The 27,749-nt window shown below is 38.7% G+C and overlaps 1 protein-coding gene across 2 annotated transcripts in view; it reads left to right on the forward strand.

The window, feature by feature from the left end:
- Positions 1-27,749, forward strand: part of DLGAP1 (DLG associated protein 1) — a 143,333-nt gene that overhangs the window by 83,567 nt on the left and 32,017 nt on the right. For both annotated transcript variants that reach the window (XM_061994856.1, XM_061994857.1), the window contains exon 5: positions 27,155-27,528. In XM_061994856.1, the coding sequence (XP_061850840.1) occupies positions 27,155-27,528 (374 nt within the window). The remainder of the gene's footprint in view (positions 1-27,154; positions 27,529-27,749) is intronic.

Genomic DNA, 27,749 nt, shown 5'->3' on the forward strand with positions numbered 1-27,749 from the left:
TTTCATATGGGTTTGCCTGCTACAAATTGCCAGTAATTAATAATATTCTATGTGGAAACATCAGAAAAGTTAAAGCATGTGACTGAGGACTAGCCCATCTGCTTGATGCTGTTTCTGTAGGCAAGTTATTCTGTGCCTCAGTTTCTCCTTCAGTAAAATAAAGAGAATGGGACATAGTAATGCTTGTAAAATGTTTGATGTTTGTGGATTAGTGGCGGAAATCACTAGAAATGAAAGGTGCAGAAGCTGTAAAGGAAGAGAGGTTATTTTCCATAGCTTTGCTTATTATGCCTGATGCTGTTATAATGGAATCTAATTTTCTAAGTCATCTTTTGCATAAATTTGCTATATAGACAGCAGTGCTACTGTAGGGGGAATTAGAGTAAGTGGAGAGAGTAAACTGTAGGATCATTATCACCCAAAATACATACTGTTGTTTATTATTATAAGGTACCTCTAGCAGGCACAATTATGCCTGCATTTTTTTTGTCTTTGTTATTCTTAATTGTTCTTCTCCATGTGTCTTCTACTGTTATTATGTGTATTGTGAAACTCTTCAGGAGTCCCAGCAAGGCACTAGTATCATGGAAGGAAAGGCAGTGGAGCCTCCTGAGCCCATGCAGTCATTTCTTTTTATCTCCCTTATCTCTCCTCTCTGCCATTATTGGTCTCTTCCCACTTGCCTCATCCTACTGCCTTCAAGTTTCTTTTGTCTTTACTGTGACTGAAACAAATTATTTTGACAAAATGAATACAAAAAGGGAAAGCAAAAGACCCTCTTGTGTTTTGTTTGATAGAAAAGTGTGCAGCATTATAAAACATCAAAATCCTAATGACTCTATAGGACAATTCAGGTAGCAAGTAAAACAAATGGATACCCAAAGCAAACGTGTGGATGCATCAGATGGGATTCAGTCCAAGACCATGCCATCATGTCTTTATTCCCAGGAGAGATATGCAGTAGCTACAGGACCTGATCTTCAACACATTTTAGAATCCTAGAAAAGTAATTGTTACAAGAAGTTTTTAAAGGATTTCAAAGAGTGAGTGAAGAAAGTAATTTGTCTTGAGACACCAGCTCAGCACTTTGTTGATCTTTTTACTGTCCCGGTAAATGATTTACTGAGGCAAACTTTCATAAAACTCCCACACAAACTATGCTAGGCAGAGTCTCCCAAAAGTAATGTCTGTGTTTATGCTTTCCAGACCTAAAAGAAAGAGGTTGTAGTATCAGGGTGGTACAGATCTCTGCCTGATAGCATAGGGGCTTGAAATCTTCCCTTTCATGAAAGAAAAAAATGAGTTACTTGATTAGGACTGTGAGGCTGTTAATTTCTCATTTAACCTTGCTTCTGTGTATTTTATGAACAAAATTCCAAATAATAACATAGTGTGAGATCATAAAAGTGCCACACCTTTTCTCTTTTGAATGAGTAAAATTAAATATAAGATTTTTTTTCCACATCTATTGTTCCAATTGACTTTACTGGCTTAGGACAGAGATGTGGTTTGAAAGGTTCAGGGGAAAAAGTAGAGAAGAGTAACTATATAAGTTCTATTCTCCCTGCTTATAAGAGGCTCCCAGAAAATCGAGGGTCACTGTACATGACTTCTGGAAGGGCACATTTTAACTTGTGTTAATCAGTTATGAAGTTTTCCCTGATCTAAAATATGCCAAACCATTCATTCATTTCTACATGTAACTGTCATTTGTATGCACTTGTATCAACTCCAAATATGGAAGAATGATGTGTACCTAAACAGAATGAGATGAAAAAAAGAAATGTCTTTCTACTCCAATTTTCAAACCATTCAGGTGCAAATGATGTATTACAGGAATATTAGCTTAATTCAAGGACCAGAGCTTTGAGAAAGATATTTTCACAAAACACCTTCTGTTGAAATGTCAAGATTAGGTGATGCTTACTACAAATGAGACTAAGAGGAATCCTGAGTCATTTCTACTACTGCTTTCTGCAAGGCTGAGACCATTTTCCATCATATATGTTAAACATGTGCTGAAAGAGAATAGTGTAAGAAGCGTAAGAAATAATTTTGTGCTATTTTTCAGCAAGAAAAATAGGTGTTGAAAAACCTAGCTATACATGCAAATGGAATACATCTTTTTTAAAATTTCCACATAGCATGGACTGATAGATTTTAATAAAGCTCTTACATCCAACATGTAACATCAGACATGTTTCACTGCAAGATCCAACAGCAGCAAATGGTGATATTTGCAAATATTTGTTAAAATGTGAGCCTCAAGTGACAGATGCTGTTCTTCATGGTGACTCCTAACACTGAGATTTACTCTTAGAAGCAGGAATACATCCTCATAGTCTCACAAATGAAAGAGTATGTATTCTAATAGCCCTTAGAGAATCACAGAATCTTAAGGATTGAAAGGGACCTCAAGAGATCGTCTAGTGGTAGAGCAGGGCTACCTAGAGTGGTTACAAAACTTACTTCTTGAATAGGGATTTAGTTTCTGAGCATGTACAAGCGAAAACAGGTCAGGAGCTCGGAGACTTCCAGTGCTGCCTTTGTCCAGTATTTCTATCACAAGCAGCATTAATGACGGAGTGCTATGGATGTTTCAAGCTTACCATTGTCATCTCACAGCAATATTACAAATCAGTTCCTTCTGAATAAAGTTCTTCCTTTTAAAATATTTTTTTAAATAGTCTCATTTCCGAAATCTATATTCTCCCACTGCCTGCACAAGCCAGTAACCCATGTTCCCTTGAATAATTTTTTTTAACCCATTAATCTGTTTCAGTGAAGTTTAAGTGAGGAAAAGCTCTCAAGTGCTCTTAAGTGAGGATTGCTTATGTTCTGCTACGTTTTGTGAAAAATCAGCAGTGGAGTAGGAAAGGATCGGGAGGATGAGTCAAGATTTTTCGTGTAGTGCTCAGTGACATGACAAGGAGTAATGGGCACAAGCTGGAACACAGGAAGTTCCACTTGAACCTAAGGAGAAACTTCTTTCCTGTGAGGGTGAGGGAGCCCTGGCACAGGCTGCCCAGAGAGGGTGTGGAGTCTCCTTCTCTGGAGGGTTTCAAAACCTGCCTGAATGTGTTCCTATGTGACCTGATCTTCTTTAGCAGGGGGTTTTAACTAGATGATCTCTAGGGGTCCCTTCCAAACCCTACCATTCTGTGATTCTGTGAAAGCACAACTTGGATTTGCACCCTCACTGGCAAGCCCAGCAGCTCCCACCTCAGCACCCCCAAATCTTGAAAGCCAGTGGGTACTACTGGTCCCAGTGAGCTGGTGGCACCAGTGAGCTGATGGCACCAGGTGCCTGGAGCAGGAGATCCAGAGGTACCAAAAAGAGGTTAAGTGACGGGGTACTTGGCAAAGGAGAGATAGAGATATGGAGAGAGAAGCAGCTGAAGGGAGAAAAAAATAATCCAGGAGAAAATAGGCTCTGTTTCTTATGGAAAAATTGTCCTCACCAGCCTTCAAACTTGGAGGTTGTAATTGTGGCCTAAAAATAAGCAGTTTGTGGTTTTTCATTCAGACAAGCTCCCTCTGCCTACCTACAACATCTGTGGAGGAACTACAGCATTTTAAGCTGTCCCAGACAACAATTTTTGGGCTTATTTTCTGGAAGATAAAATTGAAACCAAGTGACAAGGGTCTATATTAAATGCTACCTAACATGTAACTTCACAAGTGTAAAATAGGATACTAAATACTTGCCCATATCCATACAGCCTCTAGTTCATCATGAAAATTTTGTTTCCCTCACCCCAGATAGTATTTACCTGGTACAGATACGTACTTCTACTCTCTTATTTATCTCTGCTCTTACCGCTGCTGCTCTAGGACTGTGGCTCTTTTGCCTTCATATCTCACAAAGACAATGTTATCTATCTGTTTGCCAGCATTGAAGCAAATGTGGCTGAAAGAGCATTTGCACACAGCAGCTGTTTCAAACAAGCTACTGCGAAGGAATTTCTGCTAAAACAGAAGAAAGAAAAAAAAATGAGCTGCTATCTCAAAATATGTTCCTCACTGCAGCAGTCAGCTGAGGAGGAAGGTCAGGCGAGAACAACGTAACACTCTTCATAGATAGCATAAGGTAAGGGGAAGAGGACAGAAAGCACTGAAATCTGTTCGTAAAGGAGTGAAGGAAACCTCTGGAAGCACAAAGAAGAGGAGAAGCTAATGTGCCTTTAAAGTACACTTAACGTGGAATTGCTGACATGTCATCACAAGCACCAGCATAGAGCTATTACATGGGTCATTGCAGGGACAGGGTTATGATGCCCTTCTATAATCTTGTTGGATTTATTTTATGTTTAACTTTGCTGTTGAGTTCCACCTTGGAATTCAATCTTTGGTTAGGAATAAGTACTACAGCATTCCATTTTTTTAAAAATTCTGACCTGGCAATAGGGACTTTTAACCCCAAGTCTCCTAAATAATTTTTGGCTTACAAGTAACATAAAGATTATTTGAACAGTATTCTTCACTCTTTCCAGGTATTTTTCATGGAAAGTTCAAAGAGCAGTTTTCATTTCTCAGATACTCAGATTGGTTTTGCAGGCATTTTGAAGTTTCCATTAAGAAACAGAGAACAGTAACAGTCAGGTGTGATGAAAATTTCTCAGCCACCCACCATAAACACTGAATATTCCAAGATATAGTTAAAATGAGCTGTTCATAAACAAGTGCTAAAACCTGACCTAGGTCCATAAGAGGTGTTACAAAATGATGCTGCATTACAGAAAAATATAAAAAAAACTTTTTGCAAGTTTTATGAATAGAAAAAGGGGTGGCTACACTCATTATTGATTATAAACACTTTAACCCGGGCATCTTCTTAATGTAGTTTCACTGGCACAATCACAGCCTCCTATGTTCCAAAATATTGAGCCATCCTCATTCTTCCTTACTACAAAAAAAAAAAAAAGTGTTTTAAAAGCAAGCAAAAAGAAAGGGAAAAGTGGCAGCACCTCCAGCGTGTTACTGATGTCTGAAAACTTCTGGCAAAAAAAAAAAAAAGCCAGCACATACATTCAAACTGCAGGTTCTCATAGTCAGATTTTGGCAAAGTGATGGAGAAATGGGGTTGGGACAGGGCGAGAATCTAAACTGAATGTGCTCTAAACATCTTCGTGGAAGCTGGTGAGCTCCAGCTCACCTGAGGTCCTGGGAAGCCAGATTTACCCAGGATGCTGCCCTTGAAGGAAGAGGCAGAAGCAACAGGCTGATAGCCTCATCCATTGGGATCACCTGGCCAGCAGTAGTCACCAAGTTCCATCCATTGTGTCTGCTTTGATGACAATAGGAAGAATGTCACAAAAATACCCGTGCCAGAGCTCATGTACATTGAGGTGATGGTGTTATTGGTACAACATACACCCTGGCTGAGGCACACCAAGCGCACTCGTCAAGCACAGAAGCAATCCTGAGCACTTCATGTAGCTGGCAGCAGTGATCTCTACAGCTTCTTGGATTGACTTGCATTCTTGTATACTTCCTCAGAAATATTCTCTTGATAATTTTGAAATTAATAAAATTAATTTCTGCTTATTGATAAATATGTCAAAGATCATGAACAAAATGCAGACAAAATGCATATGGTGATTGGGGCAGAAAACAGTATTACATTTGCAGAAGTCCTTGCCGTCTTCTGGAATAGGAGGTAACTTGCTATTTTTATCTTTTAGTTCTAATGTATCAGACCCATAAAGTCAGGGATTTGTTTACAAACAAACAGCTCTAAATACAAAAGGTAATTGCCTGATGCTCACCACTTTGGTAGCAACAAGCATTTAATTATTAATAGGAAGACTTCATCTCAACCATTCTTGCAGACTGTTATGCCTTGTGGGATAGGGCATGTGCTTCATTAGGGACTTCTCTTAAAAAACAAATGTAAACCATATGCACATTCAGTTCAAGGTCTTTACCTCAGAAATAATTATGTCCATAGCTGCACACTGCCTGTTAGCTAAATGTCATTCAAGGTCTTCCTTGAAATATTAGAAGCACAAGTAATACCAGATAACGAAATTTCTGAAGAGTGCTTTCAGGGTTGTTCTTTAAAGCAATTAAGATTGTGGGACATGCCTCAGGGCAGAGAGCAGAGACTCTGGAAATCTAAAAGAATAAAATAATCCTCTGTTTACATTTCTTGCAGAGCTTTCTGAGAGTGCAAAAAATGAATAGATTTGGGGAAATTAGTTCAAATGGTACCTACACATTTGGGATCTCTAAGGTCAAGGGTAGCAACTGTACATGCTAAGGTCCAAATTCACAATGAGACACATACAGATCACAACATTGAGAAGTTCAGCATCTTACTTGAGAGAAAATAAAATACAGGAGCATGAATGTACAAGCAGACCTGTTATATTTTAGGGTTCCTTAAAAATAGTTGCTGGTAAATAGGATTTCTACTACAAAAAAAAGAGCCATATCTTAGTCCTTTGACAATTTAGCTACTCTCTGTTTCATCCTCTGCTTTTGCCCCAGGAATACCTCTGAAAAGGGGTTCCCCCACAGCTGGGGACATTATCCAATTACAGTTTAAAGAAACTTAGGGCAAGGATGACTGAGTAAAGACAGAAGTCTTTCAGAGCATTAGGAAAAGAGAAGTAAAGAGTATGAGGGAACAGTATGTGAGGGAGCATGCTGCTCATTCTCATATGAATAAAGCTGGAAGAATTATACCTGTCTTCAGGTTTTGTGGTGAGTAGAAGCTGGTGTCGGGTCTGGACCTGCTTGCTTTTCTGTATTTCTTTTCTTCTACTTCTCTCTAATGTCATGCGCAGACTCCGTATTTAGATTAAAAACTTGCATTTATTCTTACAGAGGCTTGCTAGATTTACATCTGTTAACAAGGGGGAGTTCTTAACTGAAAGGCTTTGTTTGGGGCAGTAGCAGCAGAGAATGAAAGACTGCTGTTATACTGAGCCAGGGGAGTGGTAGATGGCTCCTTCTCCTGGGAAGGTAAAGGAGGTGCCAGAGAGCCATTTCCTTGGAAATCCAGCCAGACCAGGCACGTCAAGAGCTACCAGCTGTTGCCAGCTCTGTCTAGGTACTGGCAGTTGTCCACCAAAGCAAACTATATTATCACATCTGGAAGGAGAACTGTGTGATAATGCATCTCCATTCCATGGCCATCACAGGCCATGTCATCCTGGAGGTGGCCCAGGAAAGTGTGCAATTAATTTGGAAGCAACTGAGGCTGACTGTGATCAATTTCTTTGCTCTTCTTTGCTCCTGCCCAGTTCATCCTTAGGCATGGTTGGGCAAACCTTACTGTTCAACCCTCGCAGCTTTGGATCTGACCCTCTGCTCCAGCCAACATGCCCCTGTGTTGATGGAGTGGCACAAGCTAGTAGCTCTGCCTTACAGTGTAGCACAGTCCCATGTTAGATCACAATATATACAGGTCATCACTTCTCAGAGGCTTTGTAAATTGAGTGTTAAGTGATGTTATATGGGATTGTTGTTCTCCTAGAGTACTAACATTCTTTGGGCAGGTTTCCTGTTTGAAAAATTTGTATTTGAGTTGTCTCCAGTTAAGATAAGAGTGTTACCATCATGATAGTGTCTTGTTGGTAAGCCAGAATGACCTCTCCTTCCCAGTACAGTACCGGCACATGGCAGGTCAGTGTGGTCGTTGCTTCCAATGGATGTGCGCTCTTGAACAGACTGGACAGTTTTACTACAAAAATCGTGGTGCCTTCTTACTATATAATACACAAGGCCAGGTCTGGATCTATTTCTTTTCAATTTATACCTGTGTAGTTGTGTGGTGGATTTATCCAAATGTACGTCAGACCAGAATAAATGCCTCTGCTCTGTTATTGAAATGGAAGTCAAGAGCTGGGCTGGTGTGCTAAACAAGACACGTGATTACCAGGAGAAATGACTTGGCAGGAGTTGAAGCACCAGACATACAGAAAATGTTTGCTTTGAAATTCCAGAGACTTGACTGTCCCTTTGGTTTTTTGGAATGCTTTGATTTAGTCATGTGGGGTGGGAGCAGGCTGTAACCTCACAAGGGCACTGGGAACAGTACCTCTTGTACAGCTACAGAAGATGTGAAAGGGAATTAACTGTCAGCAAGCTTCATGGAGACAGCAGATGTATACGTGGTTAGGAGAAGTTTGACTGGCTTATAAAATATATTTCCACCACAGGACCAAAAGCAATTACGTGTATAAAATATATAATCCTTGAATGTAGTGTGTAACAGGACATAGCAGTGTGAGGAAACAGCAAATTCATTGCATGCAAATAACTGAACAGTTTCACATTTAATTACTTGAGAACAGAGGAAAGAATGCTCCTACAGTTTCTACGATTGCAAATTATACATGCCCATAAGGACATGTATTTATGCATTTAAAGTGGCCTGTTTTATGATTCATTTTTAGAAGCAAACATTCCAAACCAACTTTGCTTGCTTCTGAGTGCAACTTACAGGACAACCCTTGCATCAGCAGAATGAACTGTTGACACAAATTACTTGCTGTACACAAGTATCTGTCAGATTTGCTCATGCAATCAGCAGGTAAAGGTAGCTTGCTAACATGTTCTGCCTCTACTTACATTACTCAAGTGTAAATGTAGTTTATACTTCCCCCCCCAAAAAAAAATCCCCGAGTCTCAGAAAAACAGCAATGTGGCTGGATGCTGTTCCCATGTTACTAGGAAGTTCGTGCTAGACTCCTACCCTATTACACATCCAGAACCATGCGTACATTGTTAATGTACATACAGTTAATGGGACTTGCACAAGGCAAAAGAGAAAAAACACCTAGCTGAAATTTCCTCATAATAACTTCAGTAATTCTGTCCTCTTCTATGGCCTTTATATACAGTTAATAAGCGTTAGCAAGTGTTTACTTTTGTTTTTCATAGTTATGTTGGTACTTTGTTTCTATGATGATAATAAAAGTAGGATGGGCAACTTTTAAGCTGAATGTAACAAAGGGAATGAAAATTAATAATGCCTCATCCCTGTCAGTGTTTAAGAGATATTTCAACAGTGTCTGTAATAGCATGCTTTAACTTTTGGTCAGCCCTGAAGTGGTCAGGCAGTTGGACTAGTTGATTGTTGTAGGTACTTTCCCACTGAAATGATCCTATTCTATTCTATTCTATTCTATTCTATTCTATTCCATTCCATTCCATTCCATTCCATTCTATTCTGTTCCGTTCCATTCCATTCCATTCATTTAACATTGCACTTCACCTTTAAGCACGTCAAACCCTTGGGAGACTAAAACTTGTACTTTTGAAAGGTTTTAAGCTATGTTAGGAGGTAGGGATGGAAGTTATGACAAGCTACTTGCTGGAAGGATTTTAAGAAATTGAAATGGGATGGTTTTAATTTAAAACGAACAGTTTATTTTTAGTGAGTTGAGTTGCCTTAGCTGTTTCTCTCAGAATACTATGAACCCTCAGACTATAGGTACCGCTAAAAACACAGTGAAACTTGCCTACAGCAGACAGGGTAATTACATTTCATATTTAATTCACAATGTACTACAATGACTTCATAAAGTCAATATCTGTTGTTAACTCAGAGGAAATCAGAGAGGAAAGAAAAGAGTGTTTTTTCTCACTGATCTTTGAAAGAGATGTCTACAAACTGCTGATTTCCATCGTGCAACACTACACAAACAGAAAAGCACAACCTTTCTGTACATTAACAGGCACTGTGTCTGAGACAGATAAACTCTGCAGCTACAATAGTATCTCTTTATCTCCAGATTTTCATCCCAGAGCTCAACAAAACTGGAGAAAGGAGACCAAATACAAATAGGGGCAACTTTGTACAGCAACATGCTGGAGTTGTTTGGTGTTGAGATTCCTCATGTCTAATTAGGCGTTCAAAATTAGTCATCTGAGCCTGCTGTTTAGTACAGAGAGTGAGCAGACACTGCCAAAGGGCAGTTCATCTCCTCCAAACATAGCTATTGTAAGGAGAGTGGCATAAGCTATTTGGCCAGAATGCCTGTGTTTTCTAGGCATTTATAGCTACTTACAGAAGATCTTCCAGATTGTTCCTCTTTTTGTCCTCTAGAAATATTTGCCAAGTGGATTGTGAGTATGCCTTGTATTTGTTTTAGTTTTTCTTTCGCAGCAAGGGACTGAAATTAGCCAGGTTGGTAACTCCAGCCATCATGCAGAGATTTTCTGAAAGGTGGTACCACAACAGGACACAAACAGCATCCTGGCAAATTTCAGGCATTTGTGCATATGCTGGTCAGTGAGCATGCACTTACACAGGGGCTTTATCCTTATGGATAACGAGTGTGACATTTACTACTTTGTTATACAAAGCAAAACAGCACATGCACAAGAGGCCAGTGACAGCATAATGCATTGAACTATCTAACAGGAAGAAATACACTGTCCTGAGTCCATAAGGAAGGAGGAATTCAGTTGTAATCACACTGGGTTGAGAGAAGCAGTGACACTTCGAAAGAGCATCTGAAAGGGTGCAATATGAGTCTGGACTGAGGAGGAGGCAGAAAGCTTGGAGAGAGATCACAGCAGAAAACACAGTGAGTGTTTGTCCTATGGAGAAAGATGTGGACACCCCAAGGTAAAGGGCTTCTTTTTTCCTATAGTCGACATGTTTTTATTTATCTAGATGCTTGTTTGAATGGAAAAATATTCAGGAACATTCAGGACAAAGTCAGGAGGATGATGTGTATGTCTGTGTGTGAGCGAGGGAAAAACGGGTTGTATATTCATTCTGTGAGCAGTGTTCACACAGCCACATGCAGGCAAATAAAAATGGAAAAGGCAGCTCTTCTCTCTCTGGATGTAATTTGCAAACCACCATTAATTAAACAATGCTATCTTCTTTTTTTTTTTTTTTCCTCCAGACTATCTTAAGCTGTAATGGAGTGTCATCTGTTGAATAATAAATATCCTTGTGTTTCATAGAATGTGCTTTTACTACATAATGATGCATATCAAGAAATCTGTGATTCTCGTTAACATCTCAAGTTGTTTGGATTCACCTCTTTAACAAGCTTTTAATGTAATTACTATGGAAAAGTATAAGTCAATGTTTCCCAAACTGTGGGAGCTGCCAGGCCAAGTAGGTGGTTTGCAGATGGTCTGGAGACCATATTAAAATAACAAAATTGTAAATTGGAGTATAAAACACAGGAAGAGTGTCAAGTAGGCAACAAATGTGTGGCAGGAATCTCATTTGCAAACATAAGGGATGGGCCATAAAGGCTGCTCATCAATGGAAGGACCTGTAAGTTTACACCAACTTCTCCAGCATTGGCATAGGTCAGCCGTCACATCCACCGAAACTGCTTGTGAGATGCGAATGGTTTGGAAGGCAACATACGGGGTTGTCTGCTTTATGCCATAATGTTGTGCAAAGATGTGAATGCATTTGAGCAAAACCAGTTTCCTATCAATGGTGGGAGTGTGAAGCCAGAGAGTCACTGAGGCTGCTTCTGACCTGCATCACCATGTGCAGTACATCAGCTTTCATGTGAAAAAGCTAAGCCTGTTGCATGTGATCTATTGCCTATATAATTGACTGGACTGTAGAGTGGACTCACCTGCCTGCTTTGCCTGCAGTTCCACCAGTATACAAGAGCTGTGAGTTTGACAGGCACTGTCCATTGGTCTGGGGTTATGCTGCTTGGTAGTGCTGGAACGGGTGTTACCAGTGAGCTGAGTGTTTCTGAACTCACATAGTTGAATAGTCATGCTATAAATAGCTTGCAAATAACAAATATCTGCAAACGCTGGTTCTTATTTCAAATTCAAACCTGTTATGTTTTCATGAATTCCAAGGGGAAATATTTACTGTGTGCAAATTACCTTTTTAACCTATAAATGGCTAATAAAATATTTATAATGTTTATATTCTATTCAATAGCACATCAAAAATGACATGGAAATGTGTGTTTCTCCTCTCCAAGGCTGTGCACTGAAATGAACACAAAATGGCTACTTTCCATTATGCTCTAGCCTCCTTAGTGACTAATGCACTCATTCTACAACAGAAAACAGGTCTGTATCTGCATTCTGCAAACAACTGCTCTCTTCTGAGCAGCCATAATCCCCAAATCTTCATACCTTCAAATGCTGGGATATAAAAACTAGAGGTTTCATTTTGTTTTCTAAGAAAAGGTAACCTGTTCTTCTTACCCCATCTTAGACACAGACGATTAATCTGAAAGGTAAAGAGAATTCAAGTAAATGAATCTATTCATACTTAGATGAGCTATTCTTCTGCTTTGGCAACCTGTGGAAATGGTAATCCAATCATGCCACAGTACTAGTATCCAATATGCTGAAAGCTTGTAATTCACAGCTCAAGGGGAATGTGGAAGATAGTTGAGAATGCAGTGATTATAGGGTTGGTTGGTGCTAGAATGAGCAGTGAAATAATGTGTATTATTGTGTTCATAAGCAGATTTTTTTTTTTTTGCCCACAGCAAGCTGGTTTTGCAAGCAAACGGGCTGCAGGTTTTTTGTCTTTGACACAATGCTATAGGACATCTGGTGCTATTAACTATAAATCCTTCTGCATCCTAGTAACACCTTCATACTAATATAGGCACATGCATGTACCTTGAAGCTGAAGAAAACTATTTCCAGAAAAAAATGTTTATAAGTATCTCTTCATATGCTGTTCTGTGAAGAACTGGCAGGGAACTAAGTTGTGTTTGGATTCAAGCCAGTTAATGCTAGGGATACCAACCTCTTAACTCCAACCTGTAGAGTCAAATAAATTAGTTTACCTGTAAGAAAGGATCATTGGAGCAGTTTCATCCTCAGAGAGAAGCGCCTATGATGCTCACTGAGTCTTTAAAGCTCTTCTGCTCTGTTTCCATAGCATTTCACTTTTGACGTCTTAGCCTTTTTTTACTGTAAGTTCTGAGTGTTTTCATTTAGTTTTGGTGTGTTTTGTGGTTTAAGTCAGAATGGCTAGTGATACAAGGGACTTAACATATTGTGTGTAAGCTGTGGATAGACCAAATAATCCCTCCCAGTGTCATACGCCAAGGATGCTGAGAATGGTACTCAAAATAAACCTGTTTCCTGTAGGAAACCAGAAATATAAATTGAAGCTCAGGAAGAAAAATATGCCTTGAGATTTGTGGCATTGTGTGAGATCTAAAGCAAAACCCAAAGGCAGTTTTGTATGTGTATGCATGGGTGGCTGTATTTGTATGTTCAGACAAGCTCATGCATGCAGGTATTTATTGTACTTCTGGACTCTTCTTTTTCACTCCAAATATACTTCCAAGTGCCTTACCTACCTGTCACCGTTATACACCCTTATACAATGTAGAGTAAGATTTTCCAAATGCATTTCCAAAAATAATAATGCTCATATTGTTTCTATTAGAAAATTGCATGTGCACAGTAACAATTCATCTAGCCTCTGCCTCATCTGGCAAAGTGCAAAAAAACATTGTACAGACAGGAACATGTGTTAATGATGTAACTGATGTAAAAATGGTCACGTAAGATGAATTTCACACATGGCAGGCTGTGGAAGGTCGTCAAGAGCACAGTTCTTGACCAAATGGCATGCAGCAGACTGAAAAATGTGAAATGTAGCTTTTTTAACCCAAATTTTCTTTTCACAACATCTAATTTGAGGGGGAGGGGGTGGCAAGGAAGGGTGTGCCATAGGCTCATTAGTGGGGCTAATACAATGATCTAGGAGATCTTACTTAAAACTTGTAGGGGTGGAAATGAAGAAAACAAAGCTTTGGAACATTTCAGTACAGCTGAGGACAATTTTAAAACTGAAAGCTCTTTGACCATAATGCTAACTTAAATTAGAGTAAATAGTGCCTTCCATCCTGAAGGACTCAACACAGTCAACAGAGCTTCTGTCCATTCTGTTGTGTGGATGTGGAAACGTTTGAAATTATTGTCTTCTCATTCTGTCATGACAGGTTTTGCACGTTTTCCTTTATCATTATGGAGTTGTTCATAAATGTAGATAATCATTTTCCTCTTTAAGAGTAGACACAAAGAGATTCCACACAGACATATATAAAGAACATTAAAGGTATGCTGTTCCAACCCCACAATTTAAACTTTTATATAAAGAAAAATGTTTCTGTATTTTTTTCCTGAATGGTGTATAAATATTAGAAAAGAAGAAAAAAAACCTGCTCTAGACCAGTGACATTTTACTTGGCTCTAGGGGGTTACAAAGAAATTGCTCACAAGAGGAAAATAGGTAGGAACAATATTAATCAATCTTGTCCTATTGAGATGACACTTTTCTCTTGATAAACGGGTCAAATCAGCAGGTTCCTAATCTCAAAGGAAAAAGCTGTGGTGGCCTACTTGGCTTTTAATACATAGCACATTCATGACATGTATAGAAAAGTCAACTGGATGGGATAGCGAGGAAAATATGAATCATCTACAGTCCTAAGCACTAAGTTCAGGAAAACTGCTACGAGTTTTTCTTTTCCTTCGTGATGTACCTGTATTAAACAGCAATTTTATACATAAAAGAACGGCATTGTGGATGTAATAAGATGCCTTTGAAATTATTGAAATCTAATTGTTCATGCTTTTTCCAATCATTCTGCAGGTAGGTAGGTCTCTGCCTGAGAAATTTTAGATAGGGGTGAGTTCATATACACATTTTATTGCTGTTTTCTTCACCCAAGTCATTCAGCCAAAGTACCTTGAATATTGCCCTTTTTATTCTTTAAAAGCTGAAGGGAATCAGACCTTTCCAGCACTTTGACAGACTCCAAAGAAAACAAAAGTCACAACAAGAGACTGTTGGCTCAGTGTGCTACACTCCTCTCTGCAGCAAAGTCTGACTAACTCTGAAAATTCTCAAAAAGTACTGTGGTTATTCCAGAATAACTCTTTGTCTGAATACCCTTAATCCCAAATAAAAGGAGGAGAGGGTAGTAATTATGCTGGAATTATATCTCTTCTCGAAAATGCCCAACTAAGCCTCAAACTGTCCTCTCAGCTAAGTGCAGTGCAGATGTGGGTGATGCTCCTGTGACCAACAGCTACGCACAATCTATATATACTCTTAAGTGATAAAAAGTGATGGTAAAGTGTGATAAAAATTTTATTTATATTATTGGTAACAAGAGCTGGCTGATCTACTCACTAATTTTAATCTTGAATTTCTAATTTTTCCCAGTTTCCAAGTTCTTTTGAACAGTCCTCATTGTTACACACATTTGTTTATTACTTGTTAATAGACAGTTTATGAAAAGTGCACCCTCCTTGTGGATTATTCATCATCTGTCCATTGTAATTATTTGGGTTTTGTGCAGGGTGATTGGCAGTTGCCAGTGACACAGCTCCAACTATGTAATTTGATGAGAATAACCAATAATGAATAACTACATATTCTCAGCAATATTAATCAGGCAGTGCTGATGTTAAGACAGACATTCTTCAAACATCCATTCAAACGTCGGTTGAGGTCATATAACGGTTTTCAAGAAAAGCATGAATTGAACCAGGCTGCAGGTTGCTCTGCTGAGCTATTTGTATTGGTGTACTTAATTATTTAATCCACCAATTTGGATGAGAGGATCCAGGCCTGATTCTTCTTCTTTCTTTCATATCCTGTAAGCCTGTGTGAGCATCTTCAGGCAGAGATTTGGTGTGCCTTCTGATTCACTGGGAGACAATGAAGTCTCAGAGACAGATTTTTATTCCTAAAGAGATGCCAAGTTTGTAGGAGGAACAGGTGAGTGGGAAGAAAAAAGAGACTTATTAGAGTGGTGACTAAGAAGAGTAAGTTTCAGGCTGAGGCAGAAAGTGGTAGGGAGAGGCCTCGGAAAATTGAGCTTTGGCTAAAAATGTGGTCTTTCCTGCATTTGACACACTTAGAGATGTGGAGGATTTGCTATTTGCATGTGAAAATGTACAGATTTGTGCGATTCACTTTGCTGGTGTTTCCAAAGATTTTGTATTGGTCTTGTGATCTTCAGAAAGCATTTCTGTTGTCTGAAGATTCAGAAGGTCTAAATACTTTGAAATACCAAAATTTGTTTGGGCATGTTTGCTTTCCTTTTACGAGCTAAATAAGATGGCCTGAGTCTACCTTTTAACTTAACCAGCACAAAGTGCCTGGGTTTATCGTTGAGCTAAGCCAACACAAAAGACATCACTCATTTTTAACAACTATGTAAATATGAGAAATGTCAATATTATTTTGCTGTATATGTGCTAGAGAAAAGGAGGAGTTATCCCAGGTTGAGACCATGAGCACTAATTCCAAAATCTATGCCTGAAGGCAATTGAAATTGGAAAATAAATACTATATGGTTTTGAGAGAGAAAAGTTTGTTCACATTGGTTCTTTAGTGTGACAATGCTTCTTGGCCTTGTGGAAATTGTGTAAAATAAACCTCTGATTTGTGCCACTGGAATGATATGACATGAATTCAGCCATCGGGGTTTCAGGATTATGTTGGCAAGTTTTAAAATTTCCACCTCTAGTAAATGGATGGGGTTTTTAAAATTTAAAAAAAAACCAAAAAAACAAAAAAACCAAAACAAAACTAAATAAAGACAGAAAAAAATCTGATGACCTATCATCAGGCTTGTAGCCTGTGTTTCCAAGAATGTTTTGGAAGGTTGTGTCTGACGTTCTACAAACTGTGAATCTGAATTTCTTCAAGGCCCATTTTACAGGCATTTCTTTAATAAATGAAGAAATAAGTGGAAAGAAATGTGAAAGTCTTTCACTCAATTCTTGCTTGAAAGTAATATGAGACTGATCTGTCCTTTTTCATGTATGCCAGGGCCCTCATCTTTCTTTGTCTTCATGTCTTCTGGGAATTGAGGGTGTCCTCTTGCTTGTTCAGGACTCCCAACAGGAAGAGATTTTTGGTCTGAGATTTATTTAAATGCTTTTATCTGTATACTATGGTGACTGTAAATGAGATGTCAAAGTTTTGTGTGCTCAGGACACTCAAGCTGATGATAAGGAATTTCTCACACCAAGACAGAATTTTCAGGTAATTTGTTGTGTTATTAACTAGGACTCTTGTCATAAAAGCAAGCAAATAGAAAGAAGGATGAGATCACTCACAGTGACCTCAAACCTGTCACTGAGTAAGGACATAACTTGTTAATTTGAATATAAAATGGGAAGATAGAAGTCAGGTTTTGGTGTAGATTTTCATTCCTCTCAACACAGAACATGTATTGCATGCACATTTTTCATATGCCATGTTCACCAGACAATATTTTTCTGTGTTTTGAAAAATGTTAATATCCTCAAGCTTGAGTCAGTTTTGCCATTTTACCTGAAATTTGGCCAAAGATAAGTATAATTTCTTGTGTAAACCCTTTGTCCTCATTTCCTCTTCATTTGAGAAGGGATTGGATTTTCCCCCAAGGCAGTAGAGGGTCTGTCCTGACAGGTGAGTTTTAGCAGGTCATCTGATAACCTTATCAGGGGAGACAGAACTTTTGAGCAGTGTCATAATTCTCTCTCTCAGGTGACAAGTCATTGTACAGCCCAAAGCATCAATTTAGTTGTAATTTTCCTTCTTCCCTTCCTTCTTCTTTCTGCAAGTGTCACTTGCTTTTGATTTTGGTTTGGTTTGGGGTTTTTAGAAAATACACAAGCATAACGGGCTTGTTTTAGACATTCCTGCTGGGACTGAAACACCCCAGAAAGAATAAGTATGCTGAAAAATGCAATACTGTCTGCTTAAAAACAAGTCAGTACTTCCTCAGATTAACAGATGATGTTGCTCAAGATTCACATGATACTTTCATTCCTGAATGCTGGTGTTACTCATTTTTGTTTATTAGTAAATATCTATAAGGATAATATAGAGTGTTGTTATACCTTCATATTTCTTTTGAGTTACAGTGAAGTACATTGAAACCAATAGTAAAATTATAGAAATCAATTCTTGTGGTGCTTTATGGCAATCTAGAGTAGCTAAGAAGTTTTCATGTGAGTTTTATCAATCACATTCTTCTTTTAGTTTGTATTGGCATTTATTTTCTTGTCTTTGGCATTTATACAGTTTCTTTACAACATATATCTGATTAAAACACAGCAACCCTTCATCATTGCTGTCATTTGAATTACTTTTAACTCTTAGCCAAACTGTTTAATATAATCTTAAATATCAAGTAGCATAAAATAAGATTCACAAAACAAATTGAAAAGTAGACTTCTGAGACAATATGAAAGCAGTAAAGCCTTCAGGGACTGAGCAAAAAAGCTTAAGTACATACTTTCTCTCAAGAGTTTAAAGAGATTTGAGTCCTTTGCTGGATCCAGTGACAAAGCCCTCTCTACTGTGAGGAATCACAACCTATATTCATCATCATCGTCATCATTAGGTAGTTTGCTTAATAAAGTAGGTAGCTACTGTACCAAAAATACTAAATCTGATATCATACAGGTTGGATTAAACACATTTGAATAGTCAGAGCAATGACTTTCTGGATTGCTTAAAAGCTTCTGAACAGCCTTAGGGTTGAGTAACGTGCAAAACTGGTGTACCTACATTTCTGTACTTGCTTTGTATACCAGTTCCCTACTCACTGGAGGAATATAACTGTCCTATATGTGTATTTATACATGTCTTGTAGTGCAAAACTTCCCCAGTGTGGGTCAGCCTTGAAAAGTTGATTAGTAACAATGTTGCTCACCATGTTCTGTGTTCTATTGTAGCTTTTAAAAAATCTCAGATATAAAAGTAACCAAAACATTTAGGCACAAATGAACTCACATAGAGCAACCTTGACAACTGATTTTGACCCAGAAAATTAAAGAGGTCTCTTAAAATTCACAAATTATCATTGGGTTAAATTATAGCCGTACAGTTTTCAGTGGATTTAAATGAATGTAATAACATCAATTTATAACAACATACAGCTTGTTTGCACACCAGGGCATAAAAGGGAATCAGTTTAAAATCACTGAACTGACATATTTCATTAGAATAAACTGTTTGAGGGGATCACTCTTATTTCCACTGCATTTTCATTTAAGCTTAAAAAAAAAGGACTTTATCAGTCATATCCATTTGTAAATGTGTCTACAGCAGAGTGGGTTTGCAGCAATTTAATTGATTCTAAGCCAATTTAGATGCATTGCTAATCAAATTCTGTGAGACCAGCTTGATGCCAATGTGTGCGGTGATACGGAATTCTGCTTAGCCTACCTTAAGTTTATTAAGTACTCAGAAAAACCCCGGGAGTTCAAAACAGTGGCAGCTTGTTTTCTTGCCTACAGCAGCAGCAAACAAAGAAGGTACATCTCTGGATTGAGGAAGAGGGAACAACATTTACAGATTTTTTCTTTCTTATTCAGAAATCACACTTTGGAGAGTCAATACCTCAGCTGAGTAGTGCCTTCTGAAAGTTAGTTGCAGTGAAGAGCTTAAAAAAAACATTACCTTGCAGTAAGGTTGAAAACAGTTGATATCTAGCTAACTTAAATGTTATGTGATCAGATTACTCAGAGATAATTGACTTGCTTGTCTCTTCTAGGTTCACAGGTTAGTTTCTGGAACTCATGTTTAGCAGAGAAGAATTCCAACTATTCTCTAGCCTAACCTTCTATGTTACAAAAGCTGTACAATTTCAACCTGCAATTTCTCCGTCAAATTCATGACAAGCTCCTCCTAAAATAACTGACTGCTAAACTTACTTTATCATCAGTCAGCTCCATTGGCACCATGGGAGGATGACAGATTAGCAGCCAAGTCTCAGGAAGGACAAAATGCAGAGCTTCTTATCAAACTGCAAAGAAGGGAATGACTCACAGTACTTGCTTCAGTAGACTTTTAGTAACGTGAGGGCTTGGTTCTGACCACACATCTGCCCTGATATATCTCCAGTTTGATAGGGTATAAGTGTCTCTACTGGCTATGCAGATATTAAATATTTAATGTGTCCAACAGCAGAATTTACAAATATTACTTTATAATTTCAAGAAATACTACCTACACTAATACACTCAAAGTGGCAAGTGTGGGCTCCACTGTGAATTGCTCACTCTTGCTGTGTTGTAAGAGCTACTGGTGTAGTCTGGAAATTAGGTTGTGTATTCACAGTTCAGGTCAGGTTTCCAAGGATCCAGATCCAATTCACATATGTAAATAAGAGATGGGTTTTTAAGCGATTAACCCCAAGACCTTGCAATGTACACTTGTAGCCAAAGTCTTTACATGCATCCATTTCTCAGTGGTCATTTAAGTCATTAGTTTTTCAGAGTATGCTCAGAAACTTCCTAAATACATCTTCCTAGCTCTCTACTTCCAAAGAGTTCAACCCCCTGTGTTTCTGAAAATCCAGACTTTCGTTCCTGCACTGTTTTTACTCCCATAGCTGCTTACATGTATGTGTCTGTATTTGGTTGACACAACTCCACATTAAAGAAAAGTCACCTATTTTGTTTTATTAACAGTGTTGCCAGAGGGGAAAAGATGCAAATTCAGGAATTTGAGAGTGCTGCAATAACACATAACAAAGTATTATATAAAAGTGCCAGTGAAGTTGCTTCCTGGAAAATATATGGGAAAAGGATCTGATTTCATCAAGCTGCATATTATTACATTTATTTAATGTTACACTTTCTTGGTCTAAGTGGGATAGTCTACCATATTTCACAAGATTTCCTCTGTTTTCCATAAATGCCCTTTAAAAGATCAGTTTGTTGAAAAAGAAAGTTTACTAATTTCTTACACTGGTTATTTTATGACATGTAGATTCTCATACATGAAATACTTTTAAATATCCTTTTTAATCTAAAATTATAATATTTCTTGTTTTCTATGACTGCTCCAAAATGGGAGGGAAGTACGAAGGATTTGGTGAATTATTTAAGTATAGAAAGCATTTGACTGGTTTGCTAGACTTAGTTTTAGCTATAGATCAAACAGTATTGCCCTAATTTTCTTAGAAAAAAAAATGCTGTACAGATGAAAAGAGATGGTAAATAATTCATATGCTTACAAAAAGAAAGGCCACATTGCCGTTAGTTTTTCTCTTTCTTTTGCACTCTTCTCCAACATGTGTCATTTAATGTAGGGGTTGATGTTTTGTACCAGATACCTTCTACCATGACTGTTTTAAAGCAAATTGAATCTTTGAAGCTCTTTGAGAGCATCTGTCCAGAACAGACTCACATCCTCATCCCTGCAGTTCTTGGTGATGTTTTTCCAGATGCTTTGTTGGTAGCCAGAGTTTAAGGGCAAAGCCAAAATAGTTTCACTTCTGACTTCCCTCTCAGCCTGACTGAATTTCAGTTTGAGCAGCTATTCACATGTCATCTGTGGCTTTGTCATGTCCCATGGGCCAATGGGCAGGATCTAACACACCTGTAAAGCACCATCTCTACAAGTACAGTGCAGTTCAATCTCATGGAGACAGCCTCTGGCCAGGGAATGGCAGAATCAAATGCTACCGTCGTCCCCTCCAAATTAAATCTAGGGTTTGCATGTGATTGTGTTCTTACCAGTTGTGTCTCTGTCTTCAGAAAAGATAAAGCTGAATCCTAATTGCTTGACCCAGTAAAGATCACAGATTTTTTAGGAGTATTGTAAGCCGTTCTAGCAATGATCCATTTTGGATAATAGCTTTCAGTTTATGTTTTCCAGACTTTCAGTCGTTTATAGGCTTCTTGGCATTGAGGCCAAACGAGTTGAATTGCTTAAGTTGCATGGTGTTAACATACTGGTAATTTTTATGTGTAGAGGTGTTCCGTTATGGCTGGACAAGGAGTGTAGTGGGTCTCATGGGAAGCCTACATGTACTGAATTCCGTCTGTGCATCTCTAATTTGTGGTGATATCCTAGTGATAAACTGCATTTAGAAGGCACCTTTGGCTGACTCACCTGTTCTCTGTACACTAATTCAGCTTCTCTGGGGTAGCAATTAAACTTCTGACTGGCATCAGCAGCTTCCAGCAATGGACATTAAAAGAAAAAAAAAAAAACCAAAAAACAAAACTAAAAACTACTAGAGCATTGTTCACTTATTATCCACCGACTATGCACACACATTTTTTTTTCATTCAATCCATTTGAGATGCAGATGAGCCATATTTAGTCTCATTCCTCTCCGAAGTTTCAGGAGGTCCTTCACTGTATCCAACTGGGAAGCTGGAGGCACCCTCCTTGCAAACAAAAACATCCAGATGTATGTAAAACTCACCAGCACTGGCTTTTAGACCCCAGAGTAAAAGCAATATGAAACCTATGGTGCTATTTTGTACAGCAAAGATAATTTAGAAACTTTGTATAGATTTCTTCAAGATCTTAATTATCAGTTAGGCCTGTTTCCTAACCCAGTGTAGCTTAGCATTTTGTCAGATACCTGGCTTGGCAGTGGTGGAGGTATGGAAAAAGCATGGCTTTGGCAGAACTCCTGAGAGTGTGGTACATAGATTTCAGTAGTTCTCATTTGGGGTAATGACATCCATAACTTACTCTGGTATTATTCCCTTGGGCAGTTTAGAACTTCTTATAAAAATCTTTACTTCAGTTTTGTAACAGTAAATCTCTACATCCTCAGAAGCCATCTGCTATGTGAATACAGGTTTTTATTAAGAAAATGCATATTCTGCTTTCATACCAATTTTTGGCATGCAAAAAATACATGCAAAAGAACCCTATTTTGAAGTATTCATTCCCGAACCTCAACAAAATAAGGAAATAAGTGCATGGTAAAGAGAATAACAGCTCTCTTTGAGTCTAACAAGCCAAATCAAGCACTGCACCTCTGTGGGGGAGCTCAGAAGCTGCAGCTGCAAGGCTCAGGTCTGCTTGGATGAGCCTACATCTGTGTTTTGTGTTGCAGTTGTGTAAGATGCAAGGGCACTGCTGTTAGCACACCTGTTTAACAGACAGTAAATCAGAAGAGGACTGAGGTCCATCTGTACAGGGTGGGAGAGCTCCTGCCTTGTACCTTAATACCTATTTGTGCACAAGCTGTGTCCTTTACTGCTCCTTTCAAACTGTGGAATTGGTCTTTTTTCTCAAGTGAAACATTATTGTGTTAATTAACTTTAAATTTGCACTTTCTTTTTTTTCATGTTATTTGTTAACCAACTTTATATGAGACTGCCAAATTAGATATTGCTTACATATCTCATCACTTGAACTGTTCAAAGTACTGCATGAATTTGATCTCTTCACAAATATTAATCTGCCTTGGGGTTCTCCTGAGTACCCATTCATTGAGCTAAAAATTTGCGTTTGTTCCCTCAGGCTCATCTCCCTAGTGAGCATGTTTAAACAACTAAAGTGCTCTCACAATGAAACATTCAAATTCAAGCTTTTATTATTATGCAATCTGGGATTATTTTTTTTATCATTAGACTTCCTTCTGAACTGAGTGGTTGACACTCCCTGTTCCAAATTCCTGTCCCATGAGCTAGTTGTTTGGAAACACTGACTAGGAGGACAAACACCATGACTTTTTCTTTTTTAATTTAGAGAAAGTGCTTTTTCACTAGGTATTTGGGATTAAACTGTAACCTGGAGGCAGGCCACAGAACTAGGATAAAGATCAAAAGGAAAAGGAGAGCATTACTTGGTAGGTTGATACAGCTGGAAACAGTGGGCCTGATTCAAGGTTCTTTGGGAGTCAAAAGGATTCTTGCGCATGATTTAACTAGTTTCTGGATTAAACCTTGCATATGCCCTGGGAGAGGAATGTATACCTGCTTCAGCAGCGTGCCTGCTCTGGAAAACAATATGAAAGGCTAGCCTATATTGTGACAAACTGATGGTTCATATATATGTTTGCCATTCAGAAAAATATATTTCTGACTAACTCCATGTCTAAACAATTTTAGTGAAAAACGAGACTACTTTGACTTGACTCAGATCAATTTCCATACGGAACTTTGCTCCTTGATCCACGTCCAAGAACGTATTTATCAGGGAATTTATATAGCCCTTTAAATTCACTTCCTGCTGCGAATTAAGCTAACTTTCATGTGCAAACACTTTGAAAGTTCCCTGGGCGTGCGGTGAGGAGTTCTCCATCTTTTTCTCATGTCCTGTGATCCTGGAATCTTCCTGCTCAGAAGTTTCCTGCTGTGCAGTCCATCTCTGCTGCAGGAGAGGTGGATGGATAAGGTTCCCCTTTGCCAGTAGGGACAGGAAGCAACATGACGTGCTCTTCCCACACTGACTGAACAGTCAGGCTGTCTTGGCTGAGACAAGGAGAGTGCCAGGGTTCTGTCATTTTTCTTGGGGAGGACTTGTTTTGTTTTTCAAGCAGCTTGGTGTTTAAAGTACCATAGCCACTTGAAAAGCCAGCAGATCCTTCAGGTTGCCATGTCACAAGTTGCCATGTTCTTGAAAGCACCTGGATGCATCAAATTAACTGATGCATCAAATCTGTTTTGGTGCTGTGCTTGAGCCATTCAGAGGGCTCAGCCAGCTACAACATTTAGAGCACAGCTGCCTCCGACAGCAGCGGCTCGAGCATTGTTTTGTTGTCATTTCTGCTGAGGAGCGCCAGGACCTTACATCGTTTCCAGTAATGAAGTGCCCGGGGTTCTTTTATGACTTGTATACTCTCTGCTTCTCCGGAGCTGTACAGTATGTGCTGCATGACTTCAGGAAGTTGAGGATTTGTTTTGACTTGCTAAAAGAACGTTTGCTGTTTCTCTTTACAGTTTCACTGTATGACTTGTCAATTATCTTCCCCTCTTAAGAATAACTTCAGATTTAATTAGCTGAGTGCAAACATCTTTCATTTCAGTGTGGATTAGACTCCTCACTGAGTACCTTTACCAACAGAAAGAAAGACATCTTAATTGGGCGTTTCTCTATTTGTACTGCTGTGTCCATGGTGGCTGTCAACAGACAGTTGCTATTGACTGCCTTTCTAGTAGGAGATGACCAGTGATGTGGGGACCAGTCTTGTTAAAGCTTGCTTTTTGGTTTTGATGCTCTCTCGCCTACCTAAGAGCACTTCTCAAGTGTGTTTCATTATTATTTCCCTATATGCTCTGTAGGAAAAATGATACATGCCTTGCTGGGATGTCCTGAAGGTGCTGACATGTCCCCAAGAGTTCCACAATGACCTGCATAGCATATTTTAAATCATGCAATTTATACTTTGCTGAATTGCAAACCATTATTAGACAAGTTTGGCACCAGCTCCCCAAAGCATTACCTGGATATATACCATGTATATGTGCTCTGAATTCTTCAGTGGTGAATGTCAGTTTGCATTTCCATCACTCAGAGAACATTCTCCAGACCATGAACCACCTGGATTGCTTATGGTGTACCATCACCCAAGCAAGCTGCCTCTGCAATTCTCTGTAAGTCCTGGAGTTAGTGCTCAGGCTGCAGCAACAGCAGCTGATTTACCTGAATGTGCATAGTTGCAATAAATGTTTTTTTGGCAACAGCAAAACTAATGGCACAAAGAATGGCACAAAATTCACAATTCCCTTTGTGTAACTGGCATACTTTCTCTTAGTTTCGGATACTAGTCATAAGCACTTTAAAAAGCATCTTTATCCTCTATCAACTATTCACTTCCCTGTAGTTAAACTTTGACAAAATCATTTTTAGCCATCTCTTCTCTCAAAGTAGCTGTGGTTTCTGTTTGAGTCTTCAGAAGTGAATCATAGTTTCAAACCCCTCACCACCTTAGTGAAACACTCTTCTGTTAGCGTTCAACATGCTTAACATGGGTTCAGACATGTTATCAGAAACTTCTGCTAGAGTCCTTAAAACATCCCATGTGATTTCATGCCCTGGAAACACCTTTTACACTATAACTACTCCTACAGCTATCAGGAGATAGAAGGCATATGGATCTGAGCTAGTCAAATTAATACCATAATGGCTTCTGGCTCGACAGGCATGTACAGTGCAAACAGAGAGCAGAACAGCTGTAGCAGTTACCTTTTATGTGGGTGGCATAGATGTCTGCCAATTAAAATGATCTGATGAATCATTTCTTGCCATATGATTACTGTTAATAAGAATTTATGTTAACATGTTTGTGTCTGAACTTTGCACATGTTCATGCCTGCATTTATTTTCTTAAAAAATAGAGTATATCATGATTGTTTTTTGTACTTAAAGGACTTTCTTTCCTCACTTGAAACCATTCCAGGACTTCAGTAATGCAGAGCTGCCAACTATCCCTTAAAGGAAGACGTTTTTATCTCCATGTAGTGGTTTCTGCATATAATTCTGCATACACAGGCCAATAGTTTTTATGCCGAAAAACTGAAGCTAATCTTCTAAATCCATATAGCAGCACTTACAGAGAGAGCATGGCCTTCAAAATATGAAAAGAGGAGTCCTTATAAACTTCTATTAAAGCCTCTGTTATTGCAAACATTTATACTTATGCTTTGCTTTAAGTTGTCCCACTGACTGACAGGCTTTAGCTATTGACTTCATTATGCTAACACCCTGTGTGTAAAATTAAGCATTTTTTTTCCCAGAACTGATATGTTCTATTTATGATGAGAAATTTAGGCATGGAAAAATGGGTTTTTTTTAAAATACATCCTAAGCAGCTTACAAAGCATTGCAAACTATTTGAGAAGTCTGTGCAACAAGCAAGACATTTTATAGCAAGAAATACACAAGTCCAAGCATAATGAGTGTTAACAAACTTTGACCTAGGGTGGTATGGGTACATCTCTCTCTGCTCAGAAAAAGGTAGTTTAAAAATGTACATAAATTTGATAAATATAGTAGGACAGAGTAGAGAGGCAATAAAAAACAATTGCAATAAAACTTCATGAGGTACACTTTAGCTAGGTTAAGTGGTTGGAGACTCATCATCCTCGTGTATCTTGTTTGGAGCCATGAGCAGAATAAGTGTTTTGTTTGAAGGGCATGTTCCCATGAGACTTTGAACAGTTAGTAGAAAACATATTGAAGAAAGCAATCTTAAAAAGACTAAGGAGAAACTTGGCAAATAAATAATTTCTTTCCCTCTATTGGCAATTCTGCCGCTCACATTAATAGGAACAGAGGGCACTGATAAGCAAGGTGTTTCCATGGCACCTACAGTGGAGCTTTTGGGAGCTCTTTGGCTAACAGCATTCTCCTTCTGTCTGCTCTGTCCGTGCTCACTAATGCTTTGAGATCATATTTGCAACCATTTTTGCTGCAGCATCAATAAATCAAGAACTCTCATGTGTTTTTTTCCAGTGTCATCCTGCATTACGACCTATAAGAAGACACCACCTCCAGTCCCACCAAGAACTACCACCAAACCTTTTATTTCTATCACAGCCCAGAGCAGCACAGAGTCTGCCCAAGATGCATACATGGACGGGCACGGACAGAGAGGAGATATCATCAGTCAATCTGGACTTAGCAATTCCACGGAGAGCTTGGACAGTATGAAGGCACTAACAGCTGCCATTGAAGCTGCCAATGCACAGATCCATGGTCCTGCAAGTCAACATGTAGGGAACAATACTGCCACTGTCACCACCACCACAACCATTGCCACCGTTGCAGTAGAAGATAGAAAGAAGGACCACTTCAAGAAAAACAGATGCTTATCTATTGGAATACAGGTACAGTACAGAGCATGGATTATATGCCCACCATTGTTTTGGATTTCTGTATCCATTTTGCTGCTCATTATGCAATGTTTTGTGTGTTTTTCTTCTTTTCCTGACAGGTACCTATGTAGAAATTGCAGCAGCGTAATCATTCTGCGTGGTACTAATGATGTTTTCCTAATTGATCGTAAAAACATCACATGCAAGGATTTGTTTGAATCTCTTTGCTGCTT

Source organism: Colius striatus, chromosome 4 (assembly GCF_028858725.1).
Source record: "Colius striatus isolate bColStr4 chromosome 4, bColStr4.1.hap1, whole genome shotgun sequence".
NCBI classification, from domain to species: Eukaryota; Metazoa; Chordata; class Aves; order Coliiformes; family Coliidae; genus Colius; species Colius striatus.